Below are 15,248 nucleotides of genomic sequence, written 5' to 3' on the forward strand. Positions count from 1 at the left end.
TCCTGCTGCCCGGGGTGCAGACGCTGGCTCGGTGCTGCCGGCTGGCTCTTCCCTCCGCGCAGCCCGGGGGAATTCTTGCAGCAGATGGTGCTGGGGCCGCTCTGCTGCTGGAGAGGCCTGATGGTGTCAGCCAAGGCCTTGACTAGTCTCGGGCCCTGAGGCCTAGCCTGCTTCCCCACACGTCCTTGTGCTGCCCTGGCCCAGCCCGTGCAAGGACCTCCGAGCACTTCAGATATTAATGAAGCAATTGCATTCCCGGTGTGTGGCTGGGGAAACTGAGGCACCAGGCTACCAAGTGACTAGGCCAGGGTCCGTCAGCAGCAGAGCTGGGAGCAGAACCTAGCTTTTCACATGCCGTCTGGTACTAAAGCAGGCTCTTCGCTAAGGAGAGACCCAGAGGGGCTGGGAGAATTGCCGGGCCCCTGGGCAAGCTGGGATGGTGGGGGGTTGGGATGGGGCAGGGCCTCGGGAAAGGGGTGGGTGTGGGGGCTAGTCTCCCCCAGCCAGCCCTTCAGTGCCACCCCGGGAGAGCCAGTGGGGCTCTGGCAGCAATTTAAAGCGCCCCGGTTGCTTTCAAATCACTGGGACACAGGCCGTTGCTCCCTTCCCCCTCCGTCCGCAGGCTGGATGAACGGCTTCGCACCCGTCTCCCCGGGGTGCCCGTGGCAGGTGGAAAGGCTCCCTCCTGACTCCGTGTTTTCTCCCCCCTCCCGACTCAGGACTCTGACCCCAACAACCTGACCTACGCCGACCTGAACTTTGAGAAGCCGAAGAAGAGGAGCACGCGCCAGCCGCCGGAGCCGAGCCCGCCCTCAGAGTACGCCTGCATCCAGAAGGGCCGCCCAGCAGCCGCCGACAACAATCTGACCTACGCCGACCTGGACATGGTGCACCTCAGCAAGGCGCCCAAGAGACCCGCCCCCTGGCCCGAGGAGGGCGCCTCGGAGTACGCCAGCGTCCAGATCCAAAGGAAGTGAGCGGGGCTAACCGGCCGGGGCGCGTGGAGTCTGGCTGGCCCCTGGCGGCACGGACCACGGTGGAAGCGGGGCCTGTAATGCTTCCCGCAGCCTCGCTTGAGTTAACAGCCACGTCCGCCGGCCCAGAGAGGCCCCCGCTGACCCACGACCCTCACACAGTGCAGCTTTATTTCTGGACCAGTGGCTCGGCTACATCCTCCCCTCCCCGCCACCCCGGGGATTCACCACAAGGCTGGGACGCTCCCTCGCTCGTGGTGCCCCGATTGCTTCCACGTGTCTTCGCTGGACAGACTTTTCAGGGCTCCGCCGGCGCGGTGGCCCACCCTGCATCCAGACGGGGGCTGCCCCCGCACAGCGAGCCCTGGCGCTCCCCTGCAGCCAGCGTGGTGTGTGTCCTGTGTGGGAGAACCAGCCAAGCTGCCTGCGATCAGACACCTGAGGCACAGAGGCTGTGTTGGGAGGCGACGTAGGCGGGGAGAGCTGCCTGCCAGGAGGCTCCGGACTCCTGTTCTCCAAGCAGCCGAGCTAACTGGCCTGTCGCAGCCCCCTGCAAGGAGAGGACGCTGTTCCGTCCAGGATGACACCTCCCTGCCTCTCCTCTTCCCCCTTCCTCCTGCCCCACCTCCCAAACTCAGTGTCGTAAGTAATTCCTTAAGCTTCCCCCTGCCCATCCCAGCCTTAAGGCCGATCACCCCCTCGCGCCCTGGAGGGCAGGGAGCCGGGCGGTGGTGTCTCACGCTCCAAGGAGAGCAGCGACGTTTCTCCACACGAGAACTCCCTGGGCAGAGCAGAGCTTTGCACTAATCACAAGTCGCGCTCGCTGTGAGCTCCTGGGTGCCGCAGCTCCCCGGCCTGGGTCCCATGGTACCGAGCAGCCTCGTTGCCAGCCCCGGACGGGCACAAAGGGGCTTCCGAATGCCGCCAGGTGGGGGAAGAGGCTGGCCAGCCTCTCATGCCAGAGCCCAGGCTAATCCCCGGGCGAGGCTGCCTTTCTGCCCTGCCTGCTGGCCAGTCCATCCCACCCCCCCGGGACCCTCGCTGCCGGTTTCCGTCCCTCCGCGGAAGAGGAAAGCCTGATGCTCGGGGGAGGGGGAGGGTTACCACCACCCTGTGTTGACTGTTTGACATGTAACTGTTCGTCGTTCGCGCTAACCGCCAATGCTTGTGTCGTCCGTGGGTGGAGTGCTGTGCGTTCATCACTAGTGGGAGGCCCAAGTGGGAGAGTCGGCATGCTAGCGCCCGGCCCTGCCGCGGGAAGTCCCGCGAAGCAAGGTACCTTCCGCCAGCGCCGGCTTCCCGGCAGAGAGGAGAGACAAACGGCGCCGAAACGCGGCCACAAGCGGCATTTCCGAAGCAGCCGTCTTCCTCTTGTTCTGTGCGGCAGGTTGCAGCTCGCGCCCTGTTTTGGATTCCACCGTGTCCCTAGGATTTGGGTTTCAGGATTCCCAGGGCCAAAGACCAAGCAGGGCTAGGCAGCGGGCTCTCGTGCCGTGGATTACAGCTGCTTACCCCAGGCCTGAATGGGGCCCCTCTTGCCTGGGTATTGTGATGGCCAAATGCCTTTTCACTGCCTGCTTTTGGCAGCGCTGGTGGGGACACACGGGGCTCCTGGTACCGTTCCTGGGAAGGAGGGCGGCAGAGGGGGAAAATCTAGCACTAAGATAGGTTGGAAACCAGGTCATCTGCTAGCTACGCGATCCTGAAAGCGCAGGGCCGGGGGGAAGGTAGAGGAGCCAGGAGTTCGCGACAGGAAGTTCCAAACCAGCAAGGTGACCACGTGTACAGATTGCAACACTGTCAGGTTTGCTTGCAGGATATTTTTTTAATAAAAAAGTTCAACGCTCTTGCCCATGTGTCAGTTTTGGCTGCTGTGCTCCGTGCCAGGAGGAAGCTACCTTGAGTTACGCGGGTTCTCAGCCCTGGTCTGTAGGCTGCCGGGTTTTCCTCCCTCTCCTGCGTGGTGCTTTCACGGAGAAGAGTTTGCAGGGCTGAGCACGGCTGCTTTGTACGTCCAGCATCTTCACTGCAAGGGCTTCACAGAGTAGCCTCCTGGTCCCTGTGCAGGTGGGTCAGTATTAGGCTGCCCAATGGCCATACGGGGATAAACCCCAGTGCGTCCAAGAGCCGGATTTTTGAACAAATCCATCCCTCAAAAATGCACATGCAATTGGGCTCAGTTACCACAACTGCATGTGCAACTCCGACCAGTTTGCACGCACAGCTGCAGGGGGGAGTTAGATGCACACGACCTCTTGTACAGCAGCCCTCCCAAGTCAGAGGTAGAATTCAGGAGCCAGATCAGTCTTGGGCCTCTCTAAACACCAGCCCACCCTCCTTTTCCCTCCCATCCCTTTCCCCCATTCTCCCTCCCGACGGTCGTTTGGTTTGGCTGCCTGCTCCGTCCACAGCAAAGCATCAAATCACGGGAACAGAGGCCGTTAAAACCTGTGTCGAAAGCAAGCTGGATGCATTAAACTTTTGTTCCTCCTCTCGTTGTTTAGCTTTCTGCGACTTTCTGTGCTTGGAGCTCAGACAAAGGCCAGTAGCCGTCACCATCTGCCTGTGGTTACACTGGTGGGGCCACTTGTAAATGACGCTGCAGCTTGTGGAGGGGGTGGCTTATTGCCAAATCCCCAAACCCGTTATCACAATTAGTGGCTCATGTTTGTCAGTTTGAGCGGAAGCCCAGTGGTTGGAGGGTGGCAAAGGTTAGAGCAGTGATCCCCAACAGTGACCGCGGGCGCCATGGCCCAGATGTGCGCCCGCCGAGTGATCAGGGCCAGCCTAAGCCGTTCCTGGGCACGCGGAGCATGTGCGGCCCCGGGTGTGTGGTGCACGCGCGGCCCTGGGCACATGGTGCACACTCAGCCCTGCTCCCAGATGCCCAGCAGCCCCAAAAGGTTGGGGACCACTGGGTTAGAGGGACCAGATGTCCCGTATTTAAGCCCTCCTGCAGGTGTCCCGTCTTTTCTGCCCCCAATCAGTACTGGCCTGGTCTGCTGCTGATTGGATCCCTGCTCGCCAGCTGCCTGCCCACCAGCAGGGAGTGGGGCGTCCGGTGGCCGACAATGGGGGGGGTGTGCAAGGCTGGCTGCCATGCAGGGCTGACTGCTCCCCTGCTGGTCCATCACAGCCTGCGTGGTGGGGGCGGGGCTTTTGGAGAGCAGAGCCCCGCCCTCCCATCCCAATTCCAGCCAGTGACACGTCGCCTCCGCTGCCCACCCATTGACTCTTGACATGCTCCCCCTTTTGCTCTGCTCAGCCCCCCAACCCTGCTGCTCCTCCATATCCCCTCCCCGGGAGCATGTCCCTCTCCCCTGGTCAGAGCACTGAGCACAGCAACAGCCTGGCCGGCAGGCTCCTTCCTTCCCCCACTGCCTCTGGCGGGGTCAGCGCCCTGGGAAAGGCAAAGCTGCTCTGGCCCGGGGTGCTGGCCAGAAAGTGGAGCCCTGCATCTGCTCTGGAGCAGCCTCTCTGCCCCCCAGCTAAGCTCTGGAGGGGGGCGGGGACAAGGGAGTGATTTCCATCCTGTTCTCACCTCAGGTCTGCAAGAGACCCACCGTGGCTATGTCCACACTCGCGGCTTCTTGCGCGAGAAATATGCAAATGAGGCTTTGCATGGAATATTGCCGAGCCTCATTTGCATACCTAATGAGCCACCATTTTTGCGGAAGAGGCTCTTGCGCCAGAAGGAGCTGTCTACACTGCCCCTTCTTGCGCAGTAAAAACCTTCTTGCACAATCCTGTTATTCCTGAAAATAATCAGTGTAGCGGCATTGCGCAAGAGGGTTTTGTTGCACAAGAAGGGGCGGTGTAGACACTCCTTCTGGTGCAAGAGCCTCTTCCGCAAAAATGGCGGCTCATTAGGTATGCAAATGAGACTCTGATATTCCACACTTAGCCTCATTTGCATGTTTCTCGTGCAAGAAGCTGCGCGTGTAGACCTAGCCCTTGAGTCCTGCTCGCGGGAGTGCAGGGCCGCTCCATCCCCTGCTGAGCCACCTCTGGCCAGGTTTGCGGATGCCCCTGCAGTCAGGTTCCCTGGGCCCCGCTGCACCATGCCTCTGTGGGGCTCAGCTCCCTCCTGGCCATGCTGTAGCTTGGGGTCGGGAGGCAGCTGGGTTACGTTGGTGGCCACCTGGAGCTGTCAGCTGCTCTCCGACGCTGCGTGGGAAAGGCCAAGCTACTTCCAGCCCCGTAGGCCGGGGGAAGAAGAGATGAGCTCTGCAAAACCACAGGCCAGGCCAACCCATCCTCCTCCATGAATAGAAGCAACTCTTGTTCCTTCCTGCCCACAGTGGTGCGAGGCCGCTGCTGGCCACACCGTGGCGGGAACCGAGGCAGACGGCTGGCATGAGCAGACATGTGACTTCCCACTGGTTGCCTTGGGAAGACCTGGAGCCAGGAGTGATGGGTCTGCCAGGCAGGGTGTGGAGTGTGCCAGGGCAGGGAGTGTGGGATCGGTCACTTAGCCCCCTGCCACGTGAGAGAGGTGTACAGGTGTGTGTGTCCTCTTCCCGTGTGTCTAGGGGGGGTGTCACTGGGCCCCTTTTGACCTCCAAAAGCCAAGAGATTAGAGGGTAAACACAGAATCCAACTATCAGGGGTAGCCGTCTTCGTCTGGATCTGCAAAAGCGACAGCACCTTATAGGCTAACAGATTTATTGGTGCATAAGCTCTCGTGGGCAAAGACCCACTTCATCAGATGCATCTAGTGGAAATTCTACAGGCAGGTGTGTGTGTGTGTGTGTGTGTGTGTGTGTGCGCGCGCGCACACACACACACACACACACACACACACACACACAAAGAGTAGCAATCAAGAGTAAGGCTAGAGATAAAGTCAATTAACAGGGTCATTCAGTCCGGGACCATGAGGTCCACTTCTAGCCGCTGATGTGAAGGTGTGAACACCATATGGGCTATGTCTACACTCGTGGCTTCTTGTGCAAGTAATATGCAAATGAGGCTAAGCGTGGAATATCACCGAGCCTCATTTGCATACCTAATGAGCCACCATTTTTTTCAGAAGAGGCTCTTGCGCAAGAAGGAGCATCTACACTGGCCCTTCTTGCGCAAGAAAACCCTCTTGTGCAATGCCGTTACACCTAGTACTTTTCAGGAATAACAGCGTTGCACAAGAGGGTTTTTCTTGCACAAGAAGGGGCAGTGTAGACTCTCCTTGCACAAGAGCCTCTTCTGAAAAAAATGGTGGCTCATTAGGTATGCAAATGAGGCTCAGCAATATTCCACGCTTAGCCTCATTTGCCTATTACTTGCGCAAGAAGCCGCGAGTGTAGACATAGCCCAAAAGAGGAGAAATCTTCACATCAGCAGCTAGAAGTGGGCCTCATTGTCCCTTCCCGATTTGACCTTGTTCTCTCTCATTTTCTACTCTTTTCTTATGCCTGTATGTATATACCTGCCTCTGGAATTTCCACTACATGCATCTGACGAAGGGGGTCTTTGCCCACAGAAGCTTATGCACCAATAAATCTGTTAGTCTATAAAGTGCCCCAGGACTCCTCGTCGCTTTTACAGAATCCAGCGACGTGGCATTTCTCAGTCAATCAGCCGTGAATGCGAATGTCTGTGCTGCACCGTTCTGCGTGATTGCCATTGAAGTGGCTTGAATAGGAGTAATTTCGGCAGCTGTCCCCTATTCAGCTTGGGAAACATGCCCACCCTAGCAAAGGCCCATCCCTCGCAGCAGAGACTCAGCAGGGCCAGGACTCGAGGCAGCATCAGGTGGGGCAGACGGGGGGAGGGCTGGGAACAGGGCCTCTGGGGAGGGGCTTTGCCAGGACGTTGCATGGGGCTGAGAGGGAGGAAGTGGTAGATGCTGGTGCCACAATCCACGCGGTGCAATGGCGGCCGTGAAGCAAGCCAGCCCCAGGATGAGGGGAAGGGCAGTTCAGCAGCAGGGGACTGATGCTCGCCACTCCCCTGTCCATGCAGCTGCCAGGGCCACGGCGTGGAGAGACCCAGCAGCTGGAAACTTTCCAAGTGCTGCCCAGGAGGCAGTAGCAGACTGGCTCATGGTGCGGGGGGACAGGGGCTGAATGCAGAGACCTGGCCCTGGTGTGTGGCCTCTAGAAGGATTCGGGAGCAGGAGTCCAGGCAGGAGTCCCCTTAGCTGGGGGTCGGGGAGGTGGGCCTGGAGGAAGAGAGCAGGGCAGGCAGGATGCTGGAAATACGAAGGCCTGCAGCAAGAGCAAGACAAGCTGCTGGGTGTAGCTGGGGGGAAGGGAGGGGAGAAGAGGAGAGAAATGCAGCCACAGGTCTTGGGGCAGGGGAGGGGAGAGAGCAGCTCCCTGACTCCCAGCTGCTATGAAGCCCGAGGTATTTCCAGACCAGCTGTGCTGGGTGCCAGGCCTCAAGGGCTATTTTCCCTGCCCTAGGGCCACGTGCCTACTTACAGCCCTCCTGCATGCTGCTGTCCTACCGCAGGTCCATCGCTACCTCCTGCTCTTGCTGCCTCCTTCCCCAGGGAGACTGTGGGACAGTGGCAGGGCTGAGAAGGGGGGGGGGGAGAGAGATCTGGCCCCTGCAGCAGTGAATTATCATATGCCAGTCGTGTGGCAGGCTGCTTGGGTGACCCTGCCCTTGAAGCCAGCTGCAGCTGAGCGCTGCCGGGCAGAGGGGTTACCTAGTGCTCTGGCAGAAGGGGGGGGGGGGGGGGAAACAGGGCTGCTGAACCCAGCGAGCTATTCAGCCGGCCCCTGGCAAGCCCTGGCGAGCCCCCAGGAGAAGGCTGAGGCCAAGGCCGGAGAAGAGGCTGCCTGCCTGTTAGCAGGGGAGCTGCAGCCAGAGGCCCACACGCTGGGGCTGACGTCCCAGTAGGAACCCAGCTGCCCATGCGAGCCGGTCCCCCTGCAGCGATGTGGCCGGGCCACGCTCAAACTTCCCTGCTGCTTTGTCGGGGCAAAACAGTAGAAAGTGGCAGTGTTTCGAAGCAGGGGCAGGGTTTCCTGAAGGAGACACACACATCCCTACCAAGCAGACACACACACAGACACACACACACACCCCTGCCAAGAAGCAACACACGGAAGCACACACACACCCCTACCAAGCAGACACACACACCCACACACAGACACACACACACCCCTGCCAAGAAGCAACACACGGAAGCACACACACATCCCTGCCAATCAGACACACACACCCCTGCCAAGAAGCAACACACGGAAGCACACACACACCCCTACCAAGCAGACACACACACACACACACACACACACACACCCCTGCCAAGAAGCAACACACGGAAGCACACACACATCCCTGCCAATCAGACACACACACACACCCCTGCCAAGAAGCAGCATTGGATTAGGGGAGGGAGGTTTCTTTATTCCAGGTGTCAGGGGGTAGCCGGGTTAGTCTGAAACTTTTAAAAAAGCGAGGAGCCCGGTGGCACCTTAGAGACAGACACCAATATCCGCAGTGTTGTGAGCTTTCGTGGGCAAAACCCGTTTCTTCGGAGGAGCTGGAGGCTGGACTGGAAATCCCAGGAACCCAGAACTGGTAGCAGAGAAGAAGTTACCTGCCAGTAGCAGTAATCCGGCCTTGTTCGACGTGAGCTGTCTCTGCCAGACTTTCCCTCTCGCCCTCGCTTCCCTCAGGACCCTGTCGCATTTCAGCTTTTGACTCTGGGCTTTCCCCTGGCAGCCTGCTGGGTTCCCCATAGGGCCGAGGAGAGCTCCGCGCTTGTCCTCACTGGGGAGAAGGCGCCACCACGTGCTGCTGTTGTGACTTGCAGGTCGGGCCCGAACAGCGTGTGGCTCCGGTCACGTACTGCCACCAAGCGGGGCATCAGTCGGCAGACAGCCCGACAACAGCTGGACAGCGACAGCCCCGCTGGAGGAACCGGTAATGCTTGGAGGACAGTTCACGGCCTGGCCGAGGGGAGGGCTCAGTCAGACCCACCTTCACGTGCCCTGTGACACAGTCCTAGGTTGGACTCACTCTCTCCCTCGGAGGCTACAGGATAAGTTGCCTGGCAGCTGCCTGCAGTGCTGCTCCAGAGGTTGGGCACCTTCCCTGCCAGGGGCACCCCTGCCAGCATGCCCCTTGGGGAGAGGGGGGTTACAGGGTGCCCTGGGCCCAAGCTAGTCACAGAAGCTCACTCCCAGCAGGGCCGTGAGCAAGGCGCAGCCCACTCTGCAGCTGTTGGGCTCCTGTTACTGCTCACCAGCTGCAGGCTCCCTGCAGTCCCACCACCACCTACAGCCCCCCCAGTGACTAGCTCCCAGGGCAGCCCCAGCAGAGTCCTGAGCCCAGGTTGTGAAGCAGAGGCACCGAGTGTCCCCCAACGGGCTGCCGCACAACCGGTCTCCAGAGCCGGGCAGCATGGCAGAGCGCCACCCAGCAGTGATCACACCAGCGGGAGAGCTGGGCGGCCCGGCAGAGGGTGTCATGGCGGGGAGGGTGGGAGGGAGGGAGGGAGGCAGGAAAGCCACAACTCTCAGGGCCAGCCCCCAGCATTCATCCCCAGCCTGCCTGCAGCCACGCTTGTGTGGGCACCTGACACAGCGGGGCCCTGCTCCGAATGGCCACCCCACTAAGCCTCATGACAGGCCATAGCCGCCCTGTGTGCGCACACCCTGGCATAGGTAACCCCACCCAGCCCCCAACCCTCCCTCAGCTCCAGCCCCAAGGACCTGGGACCGGCCCTACTGCCGAGCTCCAGGGGCAGGGCGGGTCTTCTCCAGCCAAGCCAGGCTGCTCTTCCAGGCACTAAACTAGGGATGGGCTGGCCCACTGAGCCTTTGGATCTGGCCCACTGGGATGCTCAGGCAGGCTACTGCTTGCCATAGCCCCAGGCACAAAGCAGACACCAGGTGTGGCCATGTGCCTCTAGGTACCATAGGCCCCTGGTGGGGGGGAGGAGAGGGAGTGCATTGTCCCCACCCCCAGTACAATCATCACTGTTCCCATTGGCCAGAAGCTGACCAATGGGAGCCACAGGATTGCACTGGGTGGGGACAAGGCACAAAGTCTCCCCGCCCAGGGCACACAGAGGTATGTGGCCCCAGCAGCTGGCTCCTTTGAGCCTAGGCCTGCAGCCGACAGGGGCCTGCCGGAGGGTCCCACTAGGCTGCTGTCCAGGAGCCACCCAGGTAAGCACCTCCCAGCCTGAGACTGCACCTGGCACCGCAGCCCTGCCCACCCCTCAACTCCCTGCCCCTGGTCACCACCCAAATCCTCTGCACCCTCCCCCTGTCCCAACTCCCTCCAGAGCCTGCACCCCCTCCTACATCCCTCCCCCAAACCAGATCTTCTCCTGCACCCCACCCCTTCCCCAACCCTGCACCCCCAGTCCCCTGCCCCAGGTCACAGCCCCCTTCTACACCCAAACTCCCTCTCAGACCCCACAACCCAGTTCTCCACCCCCAAGATCCCTCCTGCACCTAACCTCTGTCCCAGACCCTGCACCTCCTCCATAGAGAACTGCAGCCCCTGACCACTTACCAAACTTTGGGGTGGGGCCTCTATCAAAAATTATTGCCCCCCCCCTCCCTCCCAAGGGGACCAGCTGGTTGCATCTTACCCAGCAGGCTCCAGTTTTCTGGAAACCCTAGCTTTGATTGGGTGGATCCTGCCTTCTCCTTATATCCTCTCCCCCTCTGCTAATGAGCCCAGCTGAAGCATGGTCCAACCCACCCCCAGAGACAATCCAGGTGGGTGCTCCAGGGTGTAGCTGTTCTCTCTCTCTGCAAGCTGTTAATGCCTTCCTGGGATAACTGGGTGTGACAAGCTGAGAGGGGTGTCTGCCCTGCATTGGCTCTTTGAAGATTAAAACCTAGCCCTGGGAGAGGTCTGGAGCCACAGCTGAGGCAGCTGCAGCCAATTAGGGCCCAGCTCAGCCTGTATAAATAAGGGCTCCTGAAGGGAAGGAGAACACCCCACACTCCTGTTCTAGCTGGGGAGCGGAAGGGGCCTGGCTGCTAGGGAAGTTAGCGGCTGTCTGAGACAGCACAAGGTTGGGGAAAGGCAGGCAGAGCTGGGGAGCTCTGGCCAGGCAAGCTCCCAGGCTAAGGGGTCCTAGGGCTGTGGGGAGGCAGCCAGGGCTGCAGAAGGCAGCAGGTCCACACCCCTTGCCCATGGTAAGTGGCCATTTCACGCTGTAGTTTGCCCTGAGGTAGGGGCCAGATGATGAGTGGTGGTGGGTCACTGAGGCATTGGGAATTCCCAGAGAGGGGAGGACCCCAGAGTACAGGGACACTGGACTGAACCAGCAGAAGACTTGCACCAGCAGCTGACATCCTGACCAGCAGAGGGCACAAACCGAGGTAGGAGAACAACTTCCCTGAATGACCAACTGGAGACAGGGTGGGGGTGAGTGGCTGCCCCATGACGTGTGGTGGAGAACATGGGCACATGCAAACACACCCACACTGATACAAGGGGGCTATCTAATAGACTCAGGCCATGCTGCCTGTAACTCAGGGAGGTATTTTTTAAAACTCTGGCCACTAGGCAGTGCTGCCCCTGCAACCAAGGGCACTGTCTTACAGACTCTGGCTAACTGGAGGTGCTGGGAGCAGAAGGAGGGATGAGTGCCCACTCCATGATGCACACACAGAGTTCCTGCTGAGGGGGTGTCCGTGACCACTCACCCAGCGGCCCCCTGCCCAAAGCCCGTCTGGCGATGGTGTTTGGTTCGCTGGCTTGTGAAGGCCATGACAGCCCCTTCCTGTTCTGAGTCACACCTGCTGATGGGCAGCTGTTGCCATGGGAACTGTGCGTTAGCTTTACTCTGTCATTAAGGTGGAGGGGGGAGGTGAGCCCTCAGCAAGGGGCCTGATCCTGATCCCACTTTCACTGGTGTAAATGAGGAACAACTCCTGGGGGGGAGGGGCGGTCACCCTTGGGTGAAAAATCAGGGTCAAGCTCTCTGAGCCTCCCCCCTGCTGGCCCAGGGGAAGCGGGGCCGGCCCCCCTGCACCTGGCTAGGGCTGGGAGCCATGGGAGAGCCCCTCCGCCCTTGTCTCATGCTCCTTGTAATGAACACTTGGCACTTCTGCGCGTTTCACCCGTCGCTTGATGCCTCTGGAGACTCCTCCGGAGCCCACTGCTGTGTATGGGCCAAGAGACGCAGGGCAGGGGGCTAAGGCTTTTGTTCACGGCTGTGTACGGTGAAATTCAACCTACCTCCATCCTCCGGGGAAAGGCCTTCTGAGAGTGGCATGCAGCGTCTAGAGCAGGTGCTGGCTGCTGCATGGGGCTGGTACCTCCCGTTTGATATCACTGGCGGAACCAGGGCTCCTGCCTTCCAGCCCTTTGCTTTGTCCCGTACACCACCCTCCCTCCCCTCCAGGACACTGCTCTTGCCCGCGCGGGGTCTCCAGGACATTGCTGGCTTTGTTGTGACAAGGGCTGTGTTCCTTCCCCAGCAGACTGAGTTGTCTCTGCTGGGCAGAGCTCCACAGTGCTCCAACTGGAAAGTTTGGGGGATGGCTTGTTTCAAAGCAGGTAAAGCACCTGGAAAAGGTGCATCCATAACACAAGAACGAGGGGGTCCCCAAATGAAATCAATAGGTAGTAGGTTTCATACAAGCAAAAGGAAGCTTTTTGTCACCCAGCGCAGTCAACCTGTGGAACTCCTTGCCACAGGAGGTTGTAAAGACCAGGGCTTTAACAGGGTTCAAAAAAGAACTAGATACATTCATGGAAGTTAGGTCCATCAATGGCTGTTAGCCAGGATGGGTAGGAATGGTGTCCCTAGCCTCTGTTTGTCTGGAACTGGCTGACAGGAGAAGGATCACTTGATTCCCTGTTCTGTTCCCTCCCTCTGGGGCCCTGGGCATCGGCCACTGTTGGCAGACAGGATCCTGGGCTAGATAGACCTTCGATCTAACCCCGTATGGCTGTTCTCATGCTCTTCTTCGCCACAGAGAGCTGCTGCTCTGCTGGGCAGGACACCAGCTAGGCAGGCTGAGGGGTGGGTGTGTCTGGGCAGAGGTGGGGCCCTGCGGTATTAATCAGCCCAAAACTCCCAGGAGCTCTCACCAGCTCCCAGCCCAATACCTACTTGGACCGTGGAGACGGTGAGGACCTGCTGATATTTCCCATCCTGATGTGTGGGGGAGAGGCTGGAATTACTGTTACTGACATGGACACCTTTTCCGCTGGGAGCAGCAGAGCTCTGGGTAGGGGCTTCTTCCTCCCTTGTCCTGGACAAGAGCCATAACCCCCCGGGTGTTCTCTGCCTTCGTTGTGTCCCTGATGGACTGTGCTTTAGGTCCAGCTCTGGGGGGGAACTGGACATGGGGTTCCGGGTCCTTGTCCTCACGTGTGCTGCTCTCCCTCCCCTGGACTAGTCAGGAGTGTGACTAAAAGCACCCACGGTCCTAGAGCTCCCTCTGGTGAATTGCTGGCTGCTCTCCCGGTATGGCCAAAGGATCCACAGCGAGAGCTCTTCTAGTCAAGCTCCTTGCCCAGCCCAGCCCTGCTTTGCCTTGCGGTGAGCCCAGCTCCTGGCCAGCCCCCGCGCTGTGCACAGAGGCACCCCCAGACGCAGACTCACTCACATCTTTTTATTGACTGTACAGAAAAGGGAGGGGGTGAGCATGACCCATCTCAAGACAGACCCGACTTTTGTATCTTCTTGTGGAGGTGATAATGGAAAGTAACTGGATTCCAGCACAACCTGGACATGTCAGAGCACAGAAGGGAGCAGGGGAGGCTGATGAAGGGCCGTGCTCAGCCAAACGCTGCACCTCAAGCCGGAGCCAGACCTGCTCTGGGAGGCGGCATCTTTCTTTAAAGTTTCCCAGTTTTGCCCCTGGTGGATGAGCTGCCAAGTCCCGCCCCTTCCTGCCTCTGGGTCCTCTTGGCACCGGCCACCTGCCTCTGGGTCCTCTTGTCACCGGCCGCCAGAGGGAACGCCACTCTCCCATGGGCCCTCCCCGGGTAAGTCAGGAGGGATGTGCAGCCAATCGGATTGCTTGAGTGTCTGGTCCTGCTTAATTCATGCCCCTGCAAGGGGTAGGCCTAATTCTGACCTCCCCTCCCCCAGTGAGTTTGAGGCTCGTTCGCTCAGAACCAAGCCCAGAGGCCTCAGGGGCTATGTCTACACTGGCAGGTTCTTGTGCAAGAACTCTTGTGCAAAAACACATTCACACTGCCATGAGTTTTTGCGCAAGAGCACCCATGGCCGTGTGGATGCTCCCTTGCTCAAGAAAGCTTTGATGGCCATTTTAGCCATAGGGCTTTCTTGTGCAAGAAACCCCTGCCGCACGTCCACACTGCCCTCTAGTGCACGAGGGCTTACACTTATTAGAAAAGAGCATATTTCTTGTGCAAGAATCTCAACACACTTTACTGTAAATCTTCTTGTGCAAGAGCGGAAGGGCAGGGTGGATGCTCGGCGGAAGAATGGCCTTCTTGCACAAGAACCCGCCAGTGTAGACACAGCCCGGGTGGCTTACTTTCCTGGTTTCCCTAGCCTCTTGCAATTGAGCATTAGCGGGGAGGAGGCAAGGGGGGGGGGACGTTGCCAGCTGCCGAGAGAGCTGTACGAGGAGTCAAACGTTCAGAAACGGCTCCTAATTGCTTTCCGTCATTCTGGGCGAGCGCGATCCCCCGTGTACCGCTAGTGCCCGCTCCTGCGCCTAATTATTGGCACCTGCAATTCTGTGCACGCCGGCGCTCCGAGGCGCAGAGCACGGGGCTGTGCCAGCCAATCGGGGGGGCGCACCGCCTCCCCTCCCCTCCCTCCGCGCCTGGGCCTAGAAACCCCCGGGGGAGCAGGGAGAGGTTGGCGCCGTCGGAAGCGCCACACCATTGTGATGTCATCGCCTCGAGGGACGTGCGCCTCTCTCGTGCGCAGGGGGCCGGCCACAGCTGCGCCAGGGCTGGGTTCTCATGGAGCCAGGCGGGGGTCTGCAGAGCAGGCCGTCCCGGCAGGATGCCAGCCCGTGCGAGGCAGGTCCCGCGGGGGGCCGGGCTGCTCTCTGCAGCGGCCCCCTGAATGCAAAGACGCGAGGCGAGGAGCAGGTGCCTCTGTTTCCATTAGACCGTTTCAATTGGAATCGCCTGGCAGCACCTGGTGCCGGCCTGGCGGCCCTTTGGGGACGGGCTGCGGCAGCAAACAGCGGCAGCTGACTGGGTCCCGGCCGAACTCCCCCAAAGCCGGGAGCATTTGGGCCTAGAGCTCGGGTTTGGGCCCTGCTGGACCAAAGGGGCCAGCCCCGAAGTTTGGATCCGGAACGGAACTTTCCTCCGCGCTCGGGATACTCCAGCTGGGGCGGGAGGGGG

The 15,248-nt window shown here is 59.8% G+C and overlaps 1 protein-coding gene across 2 annotated transcripts in view; it reads left to right on the forward strand.

Moving 5' to 3' along the window:
- LOC142818822 (tyrosine-protein phosphatase non-receptor type substrate 1-like) overlaps nt 1-2,824 on the forward strand; it is a 36,602-nt gene extending 33,778 nt beyond the window's left edge. For both annotated transcript variants that reach the window (XM_075900913.1, XM_075900912.1), the window contains exon 9: nt 720-2,824. In XM_075900913.1, coding sequence (XP_075757028.1) covers nt 720-977 — 258 coding nt within the window. In that variant the 3' untranslated portion in view covers nt 978-2,824. The remainder of the gene's footprint in view (nt 1-719) is intronic.
- Nucleotides 2,825-15,248: the final 12,424 nt, after the last annotated feature.

This window comes from Pelodiscus sinensis, chromosome 18 (genome assembly GCF_049634645.1).
Source record: "Pelodiscus sinensis isolate JC-2024 chromosome 18, ASM4963464v1, whole genome shotgun sequence".
Taxonomy (NCBI): domain Eukaryota; kingdom Metazoa; phylum Chordata; order Testudines; family Trionychidae; genus Pelodiscus; species Pelodiscus sinensis.